The sequence below is a fragment of the Maylandia zebra genome, linkage group LG2 (genome assembly GCF_041146795.1).
Source record: "Maylandia zebra isolate NMK-2024a linkage group LG2, Mzebra_GT3a, whole genome shotgun sequence".
NCBI lineage: Eukaryota > Metazoa > Chordata > Actinopteri > Cichliformes > Cichlidae > Maylandia > Maylandia zebra.
The window spans coordinates 41,184,054-41,206,613 of NC_135168.1; the positions used below are offsets into that span (position 1 = coordinate 41,184,054).

Here is a 22,560-nt window from a genome sequence, read left to right on the forward strand (position 1 = left end):
CAGTTAACATAATATACTGTGATGTTTTATTTTTATTTAATACTCATCGTTTCGTGGTATAAAAGCTCTAAGTGGCATGCTTGTGTTCGTGTTTATGAGCTTCATACGTATGCAGTCATACCTTTGTTGTTTATGTGTATATTTAGTACTTGCAAAATTGGACCTATTCGATAGCACCTCCCCTCTTCATTGCTTCAAAAATAGAAACTGTCAACAATTCCTCTTAATCAAACAAAAACAGTCGCTTGTAGTGATGTTATGGCAACAGAGAAAATTACAATTTTGCAAAAATTAGTTGTGCTTTACACATCTCACCTGCATGTTTTGTATGTAGAGAATGGGCAGATTAATTTCGCTTTGTTTTATTTCTTTGTTGGAAATTATTCTCTGTAAATGTCCGTTTTCTTTAAATGAATGGATGGAAGAATTCTGTGAAAATATAAATAACATAATGAGCCTCAAAATCAATTTTAAATCCAGAGAGATGACGTTGGATTAACAGGTCACACGACCAGCAGTGCATATTGGTGTACGGATTTAATCTCAGTGTTGTTGCTGTGTCTTTAACGGCACTGCTCAGCTGTCTTCCTATTGGATGTTACTGTGAGACGCTCTGCTCCAATAGTATACAGAACTGTACAAAGAGATCTACCTCCTCCCCCTACAGCCTCAGCATCGTAAACGTTAACAATGCAACGAGCTGGAGGACGGTGTGATGCGCTCGTATTTCGAATGTTGAGAAAAAAACAGAAAATTAAGCGTCAGACATGAAAAACATTGGGTGTTATATTTTTACGGATATAACTAACACTCACTGGAACTGGATATTCACTTTGCTTTACTTGATGGGAAATAACATGTTGTAACGGATCGGGGATGACAAAGAGAATGAGATACCGAGACTGGAGATGGCTGGCTCTTTGGTGGCATCATTTCTTTCTCTTGTGGAGTATAATAGACGGACAGACTCGTTACAGTATCCCCGAAGAACTAAAACAGGGCTCTGTGGTAGGAAATCTTGCCAAAGATCTGGGTTTGGCGTTATCTGACATTTTTGACCGCAGGCTGCGTGTCGCCTCTCAGGCTGGTGAGCAGTATTTCAGTGTGGATGCGGGGAAGGGCGAGCTTGTGGTGAATGACAGAATAGACAGAGAGGCTTTATGTGGACAAAGCGCCAGCTGTGTGTTACCTTTACAGATAGTTCTTGAAAAGCCTTTAAATTTACATCGAATTGAGGTCGAAATAAAAGATATGAATGATAATTCTCCAAGCTTCCAGACAAAGGAGCTGTCTTTGAAAATTGCGGAGTCGGCAGCAGTGGGAACTCGATTTGTTTTGGAAAGCGCAGAGGATGCAGACGTTGGGAGTAATTCAGTAAAATCCTACACGTTGACTAAAAACGAGTGTTTTACATTGAAAATGAAGGAAGTTGAAGATGGCAAAGCAGTGCCCGAGTTAGTATTAGAGAAACCTCTTGATCGAGAGAAGAAGGCCATTCATCAGCTACTGCTGACTGCATTAGATGGGGGTAACCCAGTATTGTCTGGTACCTCACAAATAACAATCACAGTGCTAGACGTCAATGACAATTTTCCAATGTTTGAGAAAAACACGTATAAAGTTTCTTTACAGGAAAATACTGCACGAAATACATTTGTAGTTAAAATTGCGGCGACGGATGCTGACGAGGGGCCAAACGGAGAAGTTGAATTCTCTTTTGGTTCGCGGACTCCAGATTCCGTGTTGTCGGTATTTGAAATCAACCCACTAACTGGAGAAATACATTTGAAAGGAGACCTAGATTATGAAAAAGCATCGTCCTATAAAATTGAAATTACGGCAAGAGATAAGGGTGTTCCTGAAATGGAAAGTCACTGTCGTCTACAGATAGATATTGTGGATGTAAATGACAACACTCCAGAAATTGTTCTCACCTCTGAACCGCAGCCAGTTCGCGAAGATGCAGCTAGTGGGACAGTTGTGGCTTTGCTCAATGCACGTGATGCTGACTCCGGTAATAATAGTAAAGTAACACTGAGAGTACCTAAAGGCTCTCCTTTCACTCTGAAACCATCATTTTCTAATAATTACGCGCTGGTTACAAGCGGTCCTTTAGACCGAGAGAGTTTCCCAGAGTATAATGTAGAAATCACAGCCACTGATTCAGGCTCTCCTCCCTTGACCAGTAAAAATATTATACCTGTTATTATCACTGATGTTAATGATAACCCTCCTGTATTCACTCAACGAAATTATAATGTGTATTTAAAAGAGAATGGAGTGCCAGGCTCTATCCTGTTCTCAGTATCAGCATCTGACCTGGATTTTGGTGAAAACGCAAAGGTCTCTTACTCTATACTGGACTCTAAAGTGCAGGACGTTTCTGTCTCATCGTATGTTTACATTAACTCAGATAACGGCAGCATCTACAGCATGCACTCGTTCGACTATGAGAAACTGAAGGTGTTTCAGATTCAGGTCCAGGCAAAGGATCAGGGCTCTCCGTCTCTCAGCAGCAACGCCACTGTCCATGTTTTTATCCTGGACCAGAACGACAATGCCCCCGCTGTTATTTACCCCTCTTCCGCTGCCATGGGCTCCCTCTCTCATCAGAGGATGCCTCGCTCCGCGAAAGCGGGTCACCTGGTTACCAAGGTGACAGCCGTGGACGCTGACTCGGGCCATAACGCCTGGATCTCCTACAGACTGGCGGAGGCCACAGACGCCTCTCTCTTCACCGTCAATCTGTACACAGGGGAGGTGAGGACTAAACGCGCTGTGTCCGAGCAGGACGACTCCTCTCAGAGGCTGCTTATAGAGATCAAGGACGACGGGGAACCGATCCAGTCCTCCACAGTCACGGTGTCCATCATACTGGAGGACGGCCTCCATGAGCCCATCTCAGACCTCCGACATAAAGCGGCCGAGCCCAGCAAGAAAACTGGGAGAATCACCCTTTATTTGATTCTCTCTCTGGCCTCGGTGTCCGTGCTGTCTCTGGTCACTTTCCTCATCTTAGCGGTTAAATGCATCAGGAACAGCAGGAGCAGCAGTACGTGCTGCATGAGACGGACTGACTCTGATAATTACAAGAATCCAAACAGAAACCTGCAAATTCAGCTCAACACTGATGGACCTATAAAGTACGTGGAGGTCCTGGGAGGAGACATGCTGTCTCAGAGTCAGTCCTTCAGGTCCTGTATGTCTCCAATGTCAGAGTACAGCGATTTCACTCTGATTAAACCCAGCAGCACCACAGACTTTAAGGAGGTGATCAGTGTCCTGGATGCTTCTTTACCCGACAGCACCTGGACCTTTGAGAGCCAGCAGGTGAGAAGAAAGCAATCGTTCTTTTTACCCGTTTTGTGCTTTACTGGCTAGTTTAATTTTACGCACAAGTTATCCGTCGGTTTGTTTAATGTTTTTATGTGTATCAGTACCTATAGTTTGGCTTTTTGGCAACATATTTATACTGGTATACCAAAAAAATGTAATTTCATTATTAAATAGTGCAAATATGTTTGTTTGTTTTTCTTTGTTTTGTTTTTCAAATTTCCTTAAGCAACACACCATCATCATCACTTGCTCTGCTTAAATACTTTAAGCCAGCGAATTCAGATCTTATTCCTGCCTAATATTTGTTTGTGATGTCAAGTTTAAATAAAAAACAGAAAGCGTTTGAGACTGAGTGTTTGTAAACAAACCATTTACTGGGATTAGACTGCGTTTGTATATTGCTCTTCCTACAGTTGTTGGAATGACATTTCAGGACCACAGAAGCGGACAGCGACGCTTTAAATTTTTTTACAAAGGAGCCAAACGTCTTTCATTTACTGCAAGCATTTTCACCCAAATCATAAAACACAAAGAGTTTTAATAAGAAGACAACTTTAATATTGTAGTTGTCAAAGCTTATTTACTCGCATGAAGATTAATGATAACATGGATATTCTACCATCCCGTTATTCCTTTCACAAACTGTTACTTATTTATATAGAATTTTTCCCCAAATGTGGCTGTGTCTTTAAAAGCACTCCTCACCTCCCTTCTTACTGGGTAGCATAGATGAATTGTGTGCACCAATGAATCGTGCAAACATACAAAGGGATCTAGTCCCTCCCCCATGCACACACAGCACCCGAAACAGTTATATTGCAATGAGCTGGGTGAGGAGAAGCGATGCTCTTAACAGATTTAAATCAATTTTGTTCTTCTGTGAGGAGATTTCGGATATTTACCTTGGATTAAAATGTTATAGCCATGGATGTTAAATTTCGTTTTTTTGTTTCCTTCTCTGGGAAATAATTATATCGGATCCGGGATGACAAAGACAATAGGATACCGAGACTGGAGATGGCAGGTGCTTTGGTGGCATCTTTTCTTTCTTTTGTGGAGTACAATAGACGGACAAACTCGTTACAACATCCCAGAGGAGCTAAAACGGGGATCTGTGGTAGGAAATCTTGCCAAAGATCTGGGTTTGGGACTGTCTGAGATTTTTGACCGTAAGCTGCGCGTTGCTTCTGAGGCTGGTGAGCAGTATTTCAGCGTGGATGCGGAGAAGGGCGAGCTGGTGGTGAATGACAGAATAGACAGAGAGACTTTATGCGGACAAAGCGCCATCTGTGTGTTGACGTTGCAAGTGGTCATTGATAAACCTTTACAGTTGTACCGAGTGGAGGTGGAAATACAAGATATCAATGATAATTGCCCTACATTCCCATCTCCAGAAACAACATTGCAGATAGCAGAGTCGACAGCGGCAGGGGCACGTTTTCCTTTGGAAACTGCGCAAGATCTTGATGTCGGAGTGAATTCAGTGAGATCGTATAGTTTAAATAAAGACGATTATTTTACTTTAAAGCTTAAAGATGTCTCCGGTGGAAGGAAGGTGCCAGAGTTAGTCCTCTCTAAATCCCTCGACAGAGAAAAAAAGCCTACACATCACCTCCAACTAACAGCTATAGACGGAGGAAACCCGGTGAAATCTGGGATATCTCAGATAACAATAAATGTATTGGACAATAATGACAATTTCCCTGTTTTTGAGAAAAATGTTTACAAAGTCTCTGTAAGCGAAAATAGTGTGCAGGGTACACCCATTATTAAACTGATAGCAAAGGATATTGATGAGGGTCTCAATGGAGAAATTGAGTATTCATTTGGGGGGCACACACCAGACAGTATCTTCTCTTTGTTTGATATTGATTTATTAACCGGGGAAATTAGTCTGACAGAGAGTTTAGATTTCGAATCAAATGCTAATTATGAAATAGATGTTTCCGCTAGAGACAAAGGGACTCCGAGAATGGAGGGGCATTGCTCTCTCCATATTGAAGTATTAGATGTTAACGATAATGCTCCAAATATATTTCTGACCTCCCAACCTAACCCTGTGCCTGAGGATGCACCAAGTGGGACTGTAGTAGCGTTAATCAGTGCAAGGGACATGGATTCCGGTGACAATGGTAAAGTGACACTGCAGCTCCTTAAGGGCTCTCCTTTTAAACTGAAACCCTCTTTTTCTAATAATTATGCACTGGTTACTAGCGGTCCTTTAGACCGAGAGAGTTCCTCAGAGTGTAAAATAGAAATAACAGCTACTGATTTAGGGTCCCCTCCTCTGTCGACAAAAAAGACTATTAATGTCACTATCACTGACGTTAATGACAATGCTCCTGTATTCACTCAGAAAACCTATAATGTGTATTTAAAAGAGAATGGAGTGCCAGGCTCTATCCTGTTCTCAGTATCAGCATCTGACCTGGATTTTGGTGAAAACGCAAAGGTCTCTTACTCTATACTGGACTCTAAAGTGCAGGACGTTTCTGTCTCATCGTATGTTTACATTAACTCAGATAACGGCAGCATCTACAGCATGCACTCGTTTGACTATGAGAAACTGAAGGTGTTTCAGATTCAGGTCCAGGCAAAGGATCAGGGCTCTCCGTCTCTCAGCAGCAACGCCACTGTCCATGTTTTTATCCTGGACCAGAACGACAATGCCCCCGCTGTTATTTACCCCTCCTCCGCTGCCATGGGCTCCCTCTCTCATCAGAGGATGCCTCGCTCCGCGAAAGCGGGTCACCTGGTTACCAAGGTGACGGCCGTGGACGCTGACTCGGGCCATAACGCCTGGATCTCCTACAGACTGGCGGAGGCCACAGACGCCTCTCTCTTCACTGTCAATCTGTACACAGGGGAGGTGAGGACTAAACGCGCTGTGTCCGAGCAGGACGACTCCTCTCAGAGGCTGCTTATAGAGATCAAGGACGACGGGGAACCGATCCAGTCCTCCACAGTCACGGTGTCTATCATACTGGAGGACAGCCTACATGAGCCCATCTCAGACCTCCGACATAAAGCGGCCGAGCCCAGCAAGAAAACTGGGAGAATCACCCTTTATTTGATTCTCTCTCTGGCCTCGGTGTCCGTGCTGTCTCTGGTCACTTTCCTCATCTTAGCGGTTAAATGCATCAGGAACAGCAGGAGCAGCAGCACGTGCTGCATGAGACGGACCGACTCTGATGATTACAAGAACCCCAACAGAAACCTGCAAATTCAGCTCAACACTGATGGACCTATAAAATACGTGGAGGTCCTGGGAGGAGACATGCTGTCTCAGAGTCAGTCCTTCAGGTCCTGTATGTCTCCAATGTCAGAGTACAGCGATTTCACTCTGATTAAACCCAGCAGCACCACAGACTTTAAGGAGGTGATCAGTGTCCTGGATGCTTCTTTGCCCGACAGCACCTGGACCTTTGAGAGCCAGCAGGTGAGGCGAAAATTGAAGAAATAACCTGCATACACTTTTCATTATTGCTGTCATACATTTCCAAAATAATCTTTTAAAAAATATATCATTTTAAATGAAAATTTAACATCAAATTGGTTTCAAGTGACAGCAGTAATTTATTTTTCGTGTGTTTTGACTCTAGTATGATTAGGGGAGAATAAATTGATACTATTGAACTGTTTTGCCTGCGCCTGATATATTTTAAATGACACCGAAGTGCAACTTTGAAAACAAATCTTTTTTGTGGCTTAAAATAAGCTATTTAAAATATTGTTCAGAATAAGATTGTCGGAATTGCATCTAAAAATCTTATTAACTTCTTCTTTTTTTACCAAAGCATGAGCTCGAAGTGATTTTTTCGTATTCAAAATGTATCTTTTTTAAGCCTACCGACAACATATTTTATTGTTGTTGTTTTTTCTATAACACCAGAGATGTACAATTTGTGAGCTGATATTAAGCTGAACAGACAATGCATCTTTTATGTGGTCTTAATTCATTGCAGTAATCACTAGAAAACCTTTTGCCCTTTTAAATTAATATTCTTATTTATATTTATTTTTTATTTATATTTAATTTTCGAGAGAAAATTATCACACAGACCGGACTTGAACCTTCATTTGTACAGCTTCGCTTCTGGCAGTGTGTACTGGTTTCATGAATAGGCTTAGCTCTCTGTGATTGGATATTTAAACTGGATGCTGTGAACCAATAGCATACAGAACTGTACAAAGAGATCTACTCTATCCCCCATTCACTCGCATCACAGTAACCCTCACTGTGCTCGGAGGTGGAGAGGACATGCGCTTATCCAATGGCGTCCGGAATATATATTTTGTTACAAATAGCTTAAGGATTTTTCTATACAGTATCCATTCTGGTGATGGCTTTATATGCTGGGCTCTGTCGATGAATATTTGGATGGGAAATAATATATTCTAACGGACCAAGGATGACAAAGAGAATAGGATACCGAGACTGGAGATGGCAGGCGTTTTGGTGGCATCATTTCTTTCTCTTGTGGAGTACAATAGACGCACAGACTCGTTACAGCATACCAGAAGAACTAAAACAGGGCTCTGTGGTAGGAAATCTTGCCAAAGACCTGGGTTTGGCATTATCTGAAATTTATTATCGTAATCTGCGTGTAGCTTCTGAGACTGGTAAGCAGTATTTCAGCGTGGATGCGGGGAAGGGCGAGCTGGTGGTGAATGACAGAATAGACAGAGAGGTTTTATGTGGATTAAGCGCCCGCTGTGTGTTACCTTTACAAATTGTAACAGAGAATCCCTTGCAGCTGCATCGTATAGAAATTGAAGTAAGGGACATAAATGACAATTCTCCGGTTTTTATAACAGAGGAGAAATATTTAAAGATAGCAGAATCTACTGCCACAGGCATTCGCTTCCCTTTAGATATCGCGCAGGATCAGGACGTTGGAAGTAATTCCGTTAAATCGTACACATTAAGTAAAAACGAGTGTTTTAGTTTGAAACTGAAAGAGTTGTCTGGCGACCGACAGGTTCCGGAGCTGGTCCTAGAGAAACCGCTTGACAGAGAGAAGCAAAGTGTACATCAGCTATTACTGACAGCGTTAGATGGAGGTAATCCTGTAAAAACTGGAACGACAAAAATCGTAGTTACTGTACTTGACATCAACGACAATGTTCCTGTTTTTAAAAAAGCTTTGTATAATGTATCAGTACATGAAAATATTGTTTCTGGTTCTGTACTCGTTAAAGTCGAAGCAGCAGACGCAGACGAGGGCGTTAATGGAGCGATTCAATACGCATTTGCTGAACACACATCAGAATCACTGTTATCTGTTTTTCAATTGAATCCAGACACAGGTGAAATTTCTTTGATAGGGCCTTTAGATTATGAAAGCAATGCAGTGCATGAACTACGTATTACTGCAAAAGACAAAGGTGTCCCTGAGATGGAAGGTCACTGCCGCGTGCAAATAGTTGTCATAGACATGAATGATAATGCTCCAGAAATAGTGTTGACTTCAAAACCAAACCCAGTACGCGAGGATGCACCAAAAGGCACTGTTGTAGCATTAATCAGTGCACGAGACCTCGACTCTGGTAATAATGGAAAAGTTTCATTAGAATTAAAAAGTGGGCCTCCATTCACTTTGAAACCTTCATTTTCTGACAACTACGCTCTCATTACAAGTGGTGTTTTAGACAGAGAACGTTTTTCAGAATATAATATTGAAATTACAGCCACTGATTCAGGCTCACCTCCCTTGACCAGTAAGAAATCTGTACTTGTCACTATCACTGATGTGAATGACAACCCTCCTGTGTTCTCACAGCCCTCTTATAATGTGTATTTAAAAGAGAATGGAGTGCCAGGCTCTATCCTGTACTCAATATCAGCATCTGACCTGGATTTTGGTGAAAACGCAAAGGTCTCTTACTCTATACTGGACTCTAAAGTGCAGGACGTTTCTGTCTCATCGTATGTTTACATTAACTCGGATAACGGCAGCATCTACAGCATGCACTCGTTTGACTATGAGAAACTGAAGGTGTTTCAGATTCAGGTCCAGGCAAAGGATCAGGGCTCTCCGTCTCTCAGCAGCAACGCCACTGTCCATGTTTTTATCCTGGACCAGAACGACAATGCCCCCGCTGTTATTTACCCCTCCTCCGCTGCCATGGGCTCCCTCTCTCATCAGAGGATGCCTCGCTCCGCGAAAGCGGGTCACCTGGTTACCAAGGTGACAGCCGTGGACGCTGACTCGGGCCATAACGCCTGGATCTCCTACAGACTGGCGGAGGCCACAGACGCCTCTCTCTTCACTGTCAATCTGTACACAGGGGAGGTGAGGACTAAACGCGCTGTGTCCGAGCAGGACGACTCCTCTCAGAGGCTGCTTATAGAGATCAAGGACGACGGGGAACCGATCCAGTCCTCCACAGTCACGGTGTCCATCATACTGGAGGACGGCCTCCATGAGCCCATCTCAGACCTCCGACATAAAGCGGCCGAGCCCAGCAAGAAAACTGGGAGAATCACCCTTTATTTGATTCTCTCTCTGGCCTCGGTGTCCGTGCTGTCTCTGGTCACTTTCCTCATCTTAGCGGTTAAATGCATCAGGAACAGCAGTAGCAGCAGTACGTGCTGCATGAGACGGACCGACTCTGATAATTACAAGAACCCCAACAGAAACCTGCAAATTCAGCTCAACACTGATGGACCTATAAAATACGTGGAGGTCCTGGGAGGAGACATGCTGTCTCAGAGTCAGTCCTTCAGGTCCTGTATGTCTCCAATGTCAGAGTACAGCGATTTCACTCTGATTAAACCCAGCAGCACCACAGACTTTAAGGAGGTGATCAGTGTCCTGGATGCGTCTTTGCCCGACAGCACCTGGACCTTTGAGAGCCAGCAGGTGAGGACAAAAAAACAGTAGATCTAAGCTTTTAGATCATTATTATTCTTATCGTCGTTTTTAAGTCACTTTGAAAAATCAGCGGTGTTTATTAAATTCTTGAAATGTTGCTTTTTTTGCACAGTGCAGATATTCTTTTTCAGTATAGAATTTTTTCTATTAGCATTATTAAAATTGTGGTATTGAATCGGAATTTATTGCAACTTAGCTTTCCGTTAAGGGTTATTACTGTTGTCCTTTTAACTCGTGATCCATTAGCATTAAAACCCGCGTTCCCATTTCAATCGAAAACCACTTAATTTACTTTCCTGTCTGAATCACCCTAAAATAATAACGCCCTTTCAAAAAAATGTTGTGGGTTTTTTGTTTGTTGGTTTGTTTTTTGTTTTTGCGTCTGTATATTTTTTTCCTTCCACTCAGTCGTGATTTTCTTTCCATAAGTACTCTCTGAGGATCTTGAAATATTCACAATTGTTTCATTTTTCTCCGACATCTTTCTACTGTGATAGAAAATATCACAAACACTGAAAACGTAATGATGGCAACATACTTAAAGAATCGAATTATTTCTTATCACGATCTAGTTCGTTCATAACGTTCTCTTCTCTCTGCGACAGCAGTACACAATAATTTAATGTAAAGTATTTTTTTTTTTCTTTTACTTTGGAAACAGGGCATTTTTTGTGTCTTTCCACTCTATTGTGCTTGTATAACACCAAATTGTATTCCCCTCTCTTGTTTGTATTGTGAGAGAGGTGGTGCAAAACCCAAATAGCAATGTTAGTGCTCCGTCATTGGATAGTATAGATGTATGCTCTGAACCAATGGCATACAGATCTCTACAAAGAGATCTACTCCATCCCCCATTCAGTCGCGTCACAGTAACTGGCACAATGCTCCGAGATGGAGGTGGAGAGGAGATGTGCGTATACACAAATGTCCAAAATTTAGACCTTTGTTATTAACGTGCATTTGTGGATTGATCTCTAGCATCATATTCATTCTGGCGCTGGAATTATTGTCGAGGTGGTTATGTGAACAATATATCGATGGGAAATAACACATCCTAACGGATCGGGAATGACAAAGAGAATCAGACACCGAGACTGGAGATGGCTGGCGCTTTGGTGGCATCATTTCTTCGCTTTGTGGAGTACAATATACGGACAGACTCGTTACAGTATCCCAGAAGAATTAAAACAGGGCTCTGTGGTAGGAAATCTTGCCAAAGATCTGGGTTTGGGACTATCAGACATTTTTGACCGTAAGCTGCGTGTCGCTTCTGAGGCTGGTAAGCAGTATTTCAGCGTGGATACGGGGAAGGGCGAGCTGGTGGTGAATGACAGAATAGACAGAGAGGCTTTATGTGGACAAAGCGCCAGCTGTGTGTTGCCTCTTCAAGTAGTAATAGAGAATCCACTACATCTATATCGTATAGAAGTGGAAATTAGAGACGTTAATGACAATGCACCGAAATTCCTTAGCAAAGAAAAACATTTGAAAATTGCGGAGTTGACAGCGGTGGGTGCGCGCTACCCTTTGGAGACAGCACAAGACCTCGATGTGGGTATTAATTCCCTAAAATCATACAGTCTTAGCAAAGATGAATGCTTTAGTTTAAAAATTAAAGAACTTGCGAATGGCAGAAAAGTACCGGAGCTTGTACTTGAAAAAACGCTTGACAGAGAAAAACAAGGTATTCACCAATTACTGTTAACAGCATTAGACGGAGGGAATCCTGTCAAAACGGGAACATCAAAGATCACAGTGACCGTTCTAGACAATAATGACAATGTTCCTGTTTTCAAAAAACCGTTATATAAAATTACGGTGCCTGAAAGCAGTCAAAGTGGCTTAATGCTCGCAAAGGTAGAAGCAACTGACCAAGACGAGGGTGTGAATGGAGAAATTGAATATTCATTTGCTGACCATACACCAGAGATATTGCGCTCTATTTTTCAGATCAACTCTGCAACAGGGGAAATTTTCCTTAAAGGAAAATTGGATTATGAAAACTTTGCAACTCACGAGTTAGATATCAGTGCAAAAGATAAAGGAATTCCTGAAATGGAAGGTCACTGTCGCGTACAGGTGGAGGTAATAGATATAAATGATAACGCTCCAGAAATTGTTCTGACTTCAAAACCGAGCCCAGTACCAGAAGATGCACCAAGTGGTACAGTAGTAGCTCTGCTTACAGCTCGAGACCTTGACTCCGGTGACAATGGTAAAGTGACATTATGGCTCCCAAAGGGCTCTCCTTTTAAACTGAAACCCTCTTTTTCTGACAATTACGCACTGGTTACTGGCCGTAATTTAGACCGGGAGACATTCTCGGAGTATAATATCGAGATTACAGCCACTGACTCAGGCTCACCCTCTCTATCATCTAAGAAGACTATTAATGTCACTATCACTGATGTAAATGACAACCCCCCTGTGTTCTCACAGCCCTCTTATAATGTGTATTTAAAAGAGAATGGAGTGCCAGGCTCTATCCTGTTCTCAGTATCAGCATCTGACCTGGATTTTGGTGAAAACGCAAAGGTCTCTTACTCTATACTGGACTCTAAAGTGCAGGACGTTTCTGTCTCATCGTATGTTTACATTAACTCAGATAACGGCAGCATCTACAGCATGCACTCGTTTGACTATGAGAAACTGAAGGTGTTTCAGATTCAGGTCCAGGCAAAGGATCAGGGCTCTCCGTCTCTCAGCAGCAACGCCACTGTCCATGTTTTTATCCTGGACCAGAACGACAATGCCGCCGCTGTTATTTACCCCTCCTCCGCTGCCATGGGCTCCCTCTCTCATCAGAGGATGCCTCGCTCCGCGAAAGCGGGTCACCTGGTTACCAAGGTGACGGCCGTGGACGCTGACTCGGGCCATAACGCCTGGATCTCCTACAGACTGGCGGAGGCCACAGACGCCTCTCTCTTCACTGTCAATCTGTACACAGGGGAGGTGAGGACTAAACGCGCTGTGTCCGAGCAGGACGACTCCTCTCAGAGGCTGCTTATAGAGATCAAGGACGACGGGGAACCGATCCAGTCCTCCACAGTCACGGTGTCTATCATACTGGAGGACGGCCTCCATGAGCCCATCTCAGACCTCCGACATAAAGCGGCCGAGCCCAGCAAGAAAACTGGGAGAATCACCCTTTATTTGATTCTCTCTCTGGCCTCGGTGTCCGTGCTGTCTCTGGTCACTTTCCTCATCTTAGCGGTTAAATGCATCAGGAACAGCAGGAGCAGCAGCACGTGCTGCATGAGACGGACCGACTCTGATGATTACAAGAACCCCAACAGAAACCTGCAAATTCAGCTCAACACTGATGGACCTATAAAGTACGTGGAGGTCCTGGGAGGAGACATGCTGTCTCAGAGTCAGTCCTTCAGGTCCTGTATGTCTCCAATGTCAGAGTACAGCGATTTCACTCTGATTAAACCCAGCAGCACCACAGACTTTAAGGAGGTGATCAGTGTCCTGGATGCTTCTTTACCCGACAGCACCTGGACCTTTGAGAGCCAGCAGGTGAGCATAGAGTATTAAAAGATGTGACAAATAAAACTACATTTCAAATATCACTGATTGTGCTCCAGCAGAATTAAAATTATAGCTTTTTTGTGTGAAATCATAACGAGAACTCAAAATCGACTGCAATTATAAATAACTTGTGTATTTAAATTAAAGCACTAAATTTACATTTATTTTTAAATATCCGATCACTTAACTTTTAAGTTATTTCCATAAGTTGTGGTCCTCGGCTGGTTTTATCATTCACCACTGTGTCTGATAGTGTGCAGGTTTTCGAGTTGACCGTTTCAGCACCGCTCAAGTGGACAGCGACTCCCACATAGGCCACGTTAATCGATTTTGAAAAAATAAAAAAAAGACATTTCCTCAAGACGGTAACAAATAACAATACCTAAACATTTATATAACATATTTATCTGTTAGTAGATGTTTTATCTTTGTTTTGTTTTACATTTTCCAGAATTATTTATCTTCCCACAGACATCCTAAATTTGTTGTGACTAATATGTTCTATGATGAAAATGCTGTGATGATATAAGGAGTTTCGGGTGTTTTCAATCCTTCTATCATGGCAGTGCAAAAGCCTCATTGTGTCTTTAACGATGCTGCACCGTTGCCTTCTCATTGGATGCCAGCGATGGATGCTGTGCACCAATAGCATTCAGAACTGTACAAAGAGATCTACTCTCTCCCCCATGCAGCTTCAGTCATCACAATGCTCAGAGAGGATAGAGAGTAGGCAAATGGTTCATACACTTTGAGTATAAGGTTAAATCTTAATCATATCTTTAGCTATAAAAACGTATCATTCCAATGGGATATGTCGCGCTTTTGGAATACGGATTTTTGCTTTATGGGCTCCGTTCTTTGTGGATATTGTGTTTTTTGTTAATCCAGGGATGACAAAGAGAAAGGAATATCGAGACTGGAGATGGCAGGCGCTTTGGTGGCATCATTTCTTCCTCTTGTGGACTACAGTAAACGCACAGACTCGTTACAGTATCCAAGAGGAGCTAAAACAGGGCTCTGTGGTAGGAAATCTTGCCAAAGATCTGGGTTTGGGACTTTCGGACATTTATGACCGTAAATTGCGCTTTGCCTCTGAGGCTGGAGAGCAGTATTTCAGCGTGGATGCGGGGAAGGGCGAGCTGGTGGTGAATGACAGAATAGACAGAGAGGCTTTATGTGGACAAAGCGCCAGCTGTGTGTTGCCTTTGCAGGTGGTCATTGAAGATCCGTTACAGTTACATCGAATTGAGGTGGAAATACGAGATATTAATGACAATTCTCCACGTTTTCTATCAAATGAATTGTCTTTGAACATAGCCGAGTCAGCAGCAGTGGGACTACGCTTTCCTTTGGAGAGCGCATCTGACCCAGACGTTGGAAGCAATTCCCTAAAATCATACACACTCAGTAAAAATGAATGTTGTTCCCTTAGAATAAAAGAAATCGAGGGTGGGAAGACCGTCCCGGAACTTGTATTAGAAAAGCCTCTAGATCGAGAGAAAAAATCAGTCCACAAAATATTGCTAACAGCATTAGATGGGGGAAATCCAGTAAGATCCGGAACCACACAAATAACCATAAGCGTTCTTGACAATAATGACAATATTCCGGTTTTTGAAAATAATCTTTATAAAGTGTCCCTGGGTGAAAAAAGTGTACAAGGAACTGTTGTTATTCAACCCAAAGCGTCAGATGCAGATGAAGGTTTAAATGGCGAAATTACATTCTCGTTTGGCTCTCGGACGCCAGACTCGGTGTTGTCGGTCTTTGATATTAACCCTTCAACCGGTGAAATCATTCTGAAAGGGGAGTTAGATTATGAAACTGCCAAGTCATATGACATTGATGTGACTGCAAAAGATAAAGGTAGTCCTCAGATGGAGGGTCACTGCCGCGTGCAGGTTGATATTACTGATTTCAATGATAATGCTCCCGAAATAGTTTTCACTTCTCAGCCCAAGCCATTGCGTGAAGACGCACCAAGTGGGACAGTTGTGGCTTTGATCAGTGCGCGAGACCTTGACTCTGCTGATAACGGTAAAGTAACGTTGCAAATTACCAAGGGCCCTCCCTTTGCTTTGAAACCGTCGTTTTCTAATAATTATGCGCTGGTTACCAGTGGGACTTTAGACAGAGAACGATTTTCAGAATATAATATTGAAATTACAGCCACTGATTCAGGCTCTCCTCCCTTGACCAGTAAAAAATATATACCTGTTATTATCACTGATGTGAATGATAACCCTCCTGTATTCACTCAGAAAACCTATAATGTGTATTTAAAAGAGAATGGAGTGCCAGGCTCTATCCTGTACTCAGTATCAGCATCTGACCTGGATTTCGGTGAAAACGCAAAGGTCTCTTACTCTATACTGGACTCTAAAGTGCAGGACGTTTCTGTCTCATCGTATGTTTACATTAACTCAGATAACGGCAGCATCTACAGCATGCACTCGTTCGACTATGAGAAACTGAAGGTGTTTCAGATTCAGGTCCAGGCAAAGGATCAGGGCTCTCAGTCTCTCAGCAGCAACGCCACTGTCCATGTTTTTATCCTGGACCAGAACGACAATGCCCCCGCTGTTATTTACCCCTCCTCCGCTGCCATGGGCTCCCTCTCTCATCAGAGGATGCCTCGCTCCGCGAAAGCGGGTCACCTGGTTACCAAGGTGACAGCCGTGGACGCTGACTCGGGCCATAACGCCTGGATCTCCTACAGACTGGCGGAGGCCACAGACGCCTCTCTCTTCACCGTCAATCTGTACACAGGGGAGGTGAGGACTAAACGCGCTGTGTCCGAGCAGGACGACTCCTCTCAGAGGCTGCTTATAGAGATCAAGGACGACGGGGAACCGATCCAGTCCTCCACAGTCACGGTGTCCATCATACTGGAGGACGGCCTCCATGAGCCCATCTCAGACCTCCGACATAAAGCGGCCGAGCCCAGCAAGAAAACTGGGAGAATCACCCTTTATTTGATTCTCTCTCTGGCCTCGGTGTCCGTGCTGTCTCTGGTCACTTTCCTCATCTTAGCGGTTAAATGCATCAGGAACAGCAGTAGCAGCAGCACGTGCTGCATGAGACGGACCGACTCTGATGATTACAAGAACCCCAACAGAAACCTGCAAATTCAGCTCAACACTGATGGACCTATAAAGTACGTGGAGGTCCTGGGAGGAGACATGCTGTCTCAGAGTCAGTCCTTCAGGTCCTGTATGTCTCCAATGTCAGAGTACAGCGATTTCACTCTGATTAAACCCAGCAGCACCACAGACTTTAAGGAGGTGATCAGTGTTCTGGATGCTTCTTTACCTGACAGCACCTGGACCTTTGAGAGCCAGCAGGTGAGAACAAAATCCGAAGGGAACTCAGTAAAATTATATCCCTAACCCTGAATTTAAAATTAACGTATCCTGATTTTTTTTTTATCCTGATTTTCATTTTGCAGTTACTTGCTTATGTCTAGCAATGAGTGTAGTGCAACAAGTTCTCCTGCTCGCAGTTTTTTGTTTCTACACTTTCTTATTTGATTATCACTATGGAATGTAGTAACTTTAACAAATCCGGGTATATATTTAATTAAGTGATAATATACATAATCGCTTTCACTCTCTCTACCATGCAATGCGTGTGTGTTTGTGTGGTACAACTATAATGGTAAAAGTAAAATTTTACCACTACTATTGGTTTCAATTTATTATTGCATATCTTTTTTTTTTCCAAAAAATGTTATCAGTTTCATGTTTTTTCTTACTTTAAAAAGACACTAGTTTTCATAGAATTAAGGCAAACTTACAATTCAGTTGCAACAATTATTTTAATTCACTCTTAATATATTTTAGCGTTTTCAATAAGTATAATCAGTTATTAGTTTTCGGTCTTTATGTTAATGAGGCGTATCAAATATAGAAATCCCCTCTAATTCAAATTGCCAGGATCTTCAAAATGCCTGCCGTGTGTCGTTTTATAGTTTAAAAAATGTGTATTTATTTGATTTGATTTTTATTTGTCTAGAATTACTGAGGTTTACAATGAAGCCTGTTTTTAACCTTTAATCTTCTTCTGATAAACTGTATTGTTTGCCCTCAGGGGAAAATCCGGTTTGGAAACCACGCCCCCATGCGGGCGCAAATAGCATTGCGTTATATGACATAAGGCTGATACCCCACTGTTTTGACAATGAGAACTATCAAAGAAAACCACGTGGGTGGGGGGTTCTATATAAAGATGACTTATCCTTTGCATTTATGGCTTCGATCTCCGTTATAGGTTTTAACAGACTCTTGGCGTGCTGTGTTATTTGTCTTTCGGTGTAATCTCAAACTTTTGAAACCAATTTTTTTTTTCGAGTTGATACTCGTATCTGGAAGTGAAGTCACTAAAAAGTTTTCGGTGCGTGTGAGAGAGAGAGATGACAACACTGATCCAACCCTGTCTTCCAATGAGAGGGAAGGCCTGAGTTGCCTCTCTCCGCCCATGAGGGGAATCAGGCGGAGGAGACACAAGCAGAGAGTGGAGGCAGAAAAAAACTTTGAGTTTTCGCTCTCGTTTATTTTTTTTCTTTAAAGACGGCCGTCATGGTCACATCAAAACATCACATCGCCCTTTTTCTAAAATGGAAATGTTTAGGAGTGTGGACGTCGCGTTTTAATTCTATCATGGATACGCTACAGTGAAAGAAGTTAGAAACGTTGCCGTTCCCTGATCCTCGGAGCGCAGTACAATGGACTCCGCGCAGACAAAGTACTCGGGAGGAGGGAGGCTGTGGAGGGTTTACTTTTATCTAGCATGGGTCTCCTGTGCGTCCGCTCAGCTCAGCTATTCCGTATCGGAGGAACTAAATCCAGGCTCTGTCGTGGGGAATATCGCTAAAGACTTGACTCTCACTGCTCAGCGGATTGTTCAGAGGAGGCTGCGGGTGGTCTCCGAATCATCAGTGCAGTACTTTGAGGTGAAGCAGACGACTGGCGATTTGATTATTAAACAAAAAATTGACAGAGAGAATCTGTGCGATTTAAGTTCAGCGTGTTCACTACACCTTCAAATACTTATGGATGATCCTTTAGAGATCCATCGCGTCGTGGTGAACGTTCTGGATGTGAATGACAATGCGCCGCAGTTTTCAACCACTAACATTTCTTTGGAGATTTCTGAGGCAGCCGCACCTGGCACACAATTTCGTTTGGAGAGCGCGCACGACCCTGACGTGGGTACCAACTCGTTACGCACGTATCATCTCGCATCAAATGACTTCTTTACTTTGAATGTGGAAACTAAAAGTGACGGCCGCAAGTTTCCAGAGCTAGTGGTGGATAAAGCTTTGGACAGAGAGAGGCAGGCCTCGTTTCGCCTGCTGCTCACTGCTGTGGATGGGGGTCAGCCAGAGAAATCTGGCTCAACACTTCTGCTCATTGACATTCTGGATGTAAATGACAATGCGCCCGTCTTTGACGAACCTGTAAAGAAAGTTACATTATTAGAAAATGCTGCACTGGGCACTTTAGTAACGAAAGTAAACGCCACAGACGCCGATTCGGGTAGCAACGGGGACATATCGTATCTTTTTAGTAAATACACACCACAGCACGTTCTCAATCTATTCACTGTGGATTCTAAAAGCGGGGAAATCCGTGTAAAGGGTGTTGTGGATTATGAGGAGATGAATGCATATCACATAACAGTGCAGGCCAGAGATGGTGGCTCTCCCGCTATGGAGGGCTCCTGTAACGTCATTGTGACCATCACTGACGTGAATGACAACGCACCAGAGGTGAAACTGGTGTCACTGACTGAGTCTATCAGAGAGGACTCAGCACCGGGGACCGCTATAGCGTTCATAAACACACGGGACCCAGACCCTGGTCTGAATGGAAATGTTAAGCTGACTATCACGCCAGGTTTACCATTCAAACTCATGTCAACTTTTGACATGAGTTACCGCCTGGTCACAGCTGGCAACCTGGACCGTGAGACTGTCCCAGAGTACTCAGTTATCATCAAGGCCACTGATGCTGGTTCCCCTCCCCTTTCATCACAAATCAACTTTGTGGTGAAGGTGTCTGATGTAAATGACAATGCCCCCACTTTCTCTCAGCCTTCATACTCTGTGGACATCTCAGAAAACAACGCTCCCAGTTCTCCCATCGCTGTCGTTTCTGCCACTGACCCAGACCTTGGTGAAAATGCACACGTCTCTTATTCAATCCTTACAAGCATGGTGCAGGGCTCACCCATATCTTCTTATGTCTACATCAACCCGAAGAGCGGTCACATTTACAGCATGCGCTCTCTGGATCATGAACAGCTTAAAGCTTTCCGTATTGAGGTGCAGGCTGAGGATGCTGGAGTGCCCCCACGGACATCCAACGTCACTGTGCACGTGTTTGTTGTGGATGTGAATGACAATGCACCAGTGATTGTACACCCCTCCTACTCAAAAGACAAAAGATTAGAGTTCACTGTGGCCCCATCTGCCAGTCCAGGGCACCTTATAAATAAACTGGTCGCAGTGGATGCAGACAGTGGGCACAATGCTTGGTTGTTTTACTCAATTGCTCCTGGACCAAATGCTGGTATGTTCCGTATTGGGGCACACACTGGGGACCTCCGCACAGCTCGAAAGTGGGACGAGGAGGAAAGTGGTTCAACTTATGACATTGTGGTCATGATTCAGGATAATGGCGACCCACCCAAGTCCACTTCTGTGAACGTTACAATAACTGTGGATGAGAAGGCACCAGCCAACGATGCTCCGATTATTCCTCACCACATACCTTTCTACCAACGCAATGGGATGCCAGATATCACTTTGTACCTTATCATCTCTCTAGCCTGTGTGTCAGCGGTGTCCTTTATCACATTTGTTGTTCTCATGGTGCGCTGCCTGAGACACCGTGGCCCAGGGCTGGGAGGCTCTGAATGCTGCTGCTATGGTCACCACAGGTCCAGCCGCTACCATCAGAGGCCTAGCAAGGACCTCCACCTGCAGCTCAATACTGATGGACCCATACGATATATGGAGGTTGTGGGAGGTCCCCAAGAGCCACATACACGGACCTATAGGCCCTGCTACTCCACTATATCTAGCCGAAGTGACTTTGTATTTATGAAATCACCCATGCTGAGTCACAACAACACACTCAACATGACGCTCAGCAAGAAGTACCTTATGAACTCAGCCAGTGAGGTGAGAGATTAAGTGGGAGAGTGAGCATATATACTTTTCACTATTAACATTAGACTTGTGGAAATGCATAAACATCCTAAAACACGTCTCTGTTTTGTTATGCACTGAAAACTTCCCCAGTGACTTGCTGTATTTTATCTTTTACTCCATTTGTTTTGTTTTACCCAGAGGACCAGTCTCTCTCTACATGGTGACAGGGCTCTGAGAGTGCTATTGTTCTGTTAGATAGGTTTGTGAAGAGTGAAAAAACATCTTAATATTTAATCTGACCCAAAGGCAAATGTGGTTACTATCTCTGGCTTGAAGCATTTTAAGTGACAGAGAATGCTGCTATTTATGAAGAATAAAGCTGCAGTTATAAAGGAAAAAGAAGCTAGCTGGAATAGCAAAACAGGGGGAAAGGGGTAAAACATAAGTGCTGTTAACAGATGGAGGGGAGGAGACAACCAGATGAAGATGGGTACTGCAGAGTTGGCTCAGTGAAATGGCTGGAAGATAGAGGGGAACAGGATGACAGAGAGATGGGGGTGACGGAGGAAAAGAGCCAGGAAAGAAAATGGTAAGATGGGTGGAGGGAGAGAGCCAAAGAATAAAGCAGTAGCTGAAAAACAGGAATTTGTGGGGTCAGTGGCCTGAACCCTGACTTCCTGTTGTCCTCTGAACCTTTGATTGGTTCCATGACTCAGCATCACATGAGGTCGCTCTTAGTGATCAGTGGGGAATTCAGTAGAAAAAAATAGAACGTTTTGTTTTTCATCTTTAATCAATTTATCCTCAGTATTCCTCATCTGGCATTTCACATCTACGTGAGGTTGCTCTGTTATTTTGATAATGATTTTTACCCTTGACTCTATTTAATTTTTTTTTTAAACCCTCATTTTTCTACCAACTCTGTTTTATAAAGACTGCACAGAATTAGGTTGTCCCTGAGGTCAGCAGCGTACCATCTGTCTCTCTACTCTGGTGACACGTGTGCAACAAGGACAGCAGAGCAAAAGAGATAGAGGGACTGATAACTGGAAAGGAAGGATGGCTTTATGCATGTGTGGCACAGTGACAGACGGCACAGGCTATAAAGCTTTAGAGTACCACTACGGGTGTTTGCGTGCCTGCATGCATGAGATTGTGTGTAAAAAGCATCAGGCAGGAGGAGCCCTGGGGCCTTAGATCCTTCCCACTTCCCCTCTTTGTATCCTTTATTCATTTGCAGTGTGCTCTCTTGGCAAACTCTCTTCAATAACATGCTTTCACATAAGACTTGGGTTAAAATTACAGTATATTAAAGGATGTGAAGCATTTTGACTCACTGCAAAGTCATAACCCACCTTTTCCCTTTTTTTTTTTGTTTCTCATTTGCATCAAGATCTGAATGTTACCGTTTAGTATTTCAGTCTTTAAGCTTGTGTGAGTTAATAAGGGTTGGCACAAAGTTAGCCCAAGTGTTTTTTGTAAATATGCTTTTTTTATGGATGACAGAGCTGTGCATTGGACATGCTGGTTCATGCGGTTCAGTAAAACTGTCCTCAGAGGTTATGATTAGTTGAGTCATGATGTTTGTTTAAAGGAGCGGAATATCATAGTCAAACACTACTCATTGTGATCCTTTCTTGTGACGGTGCAAATTAA

The 22,560-nt window shown here is 43.3% G+C and overlaps 1 protein-coding gene and 1 pseudogene across 50 annotated transcripts in view; both read left to right on the forward strand.

Annotated features, from left to right (window-relative positions):
- LOC105940793 (protocadherin gamma-C5) overlaps window positions 1-22,560 on the forward strand; it is a 315,331-nt gene that overhangs the window by 282,154 nt on the left and 10,617 nt on the right. For 2 of the 50 annotated variants that reach the window (XM_076873841.1, XM_076873852.1), the window contains exon 1: window positions 4,139-6,775. The exons of 39 other annotated variants lie outside the window; for them this stretch is intronic. In XM_076873841.1, coding sequence (XP_076729956.1) covers window positions 4,265-6,775 — 2,511 coding nt within the window. In that variant the 5' untranslated portion in view covers window positions 4,139-4,264. Of the gene's footprint in view, window positions 1-4,138; window positions 6,776-7,549; window positions 10,203-11,504; window positions 13,737-13,850; window positions 17,093-17,542; window positions 20,935-22,560 lie in introns of those variants that run through there. 9 more of the 50 variants (XM_076873855.1, XM_076873884.1, XM_076873981.1 and 6 more) reach the window with 9 other exon arrangements.
- LOC143412632 (protocadherin gamma-C5 pseudogene) lies at window positions 688-3,396 on the forward strand (annotated as a pseudogene).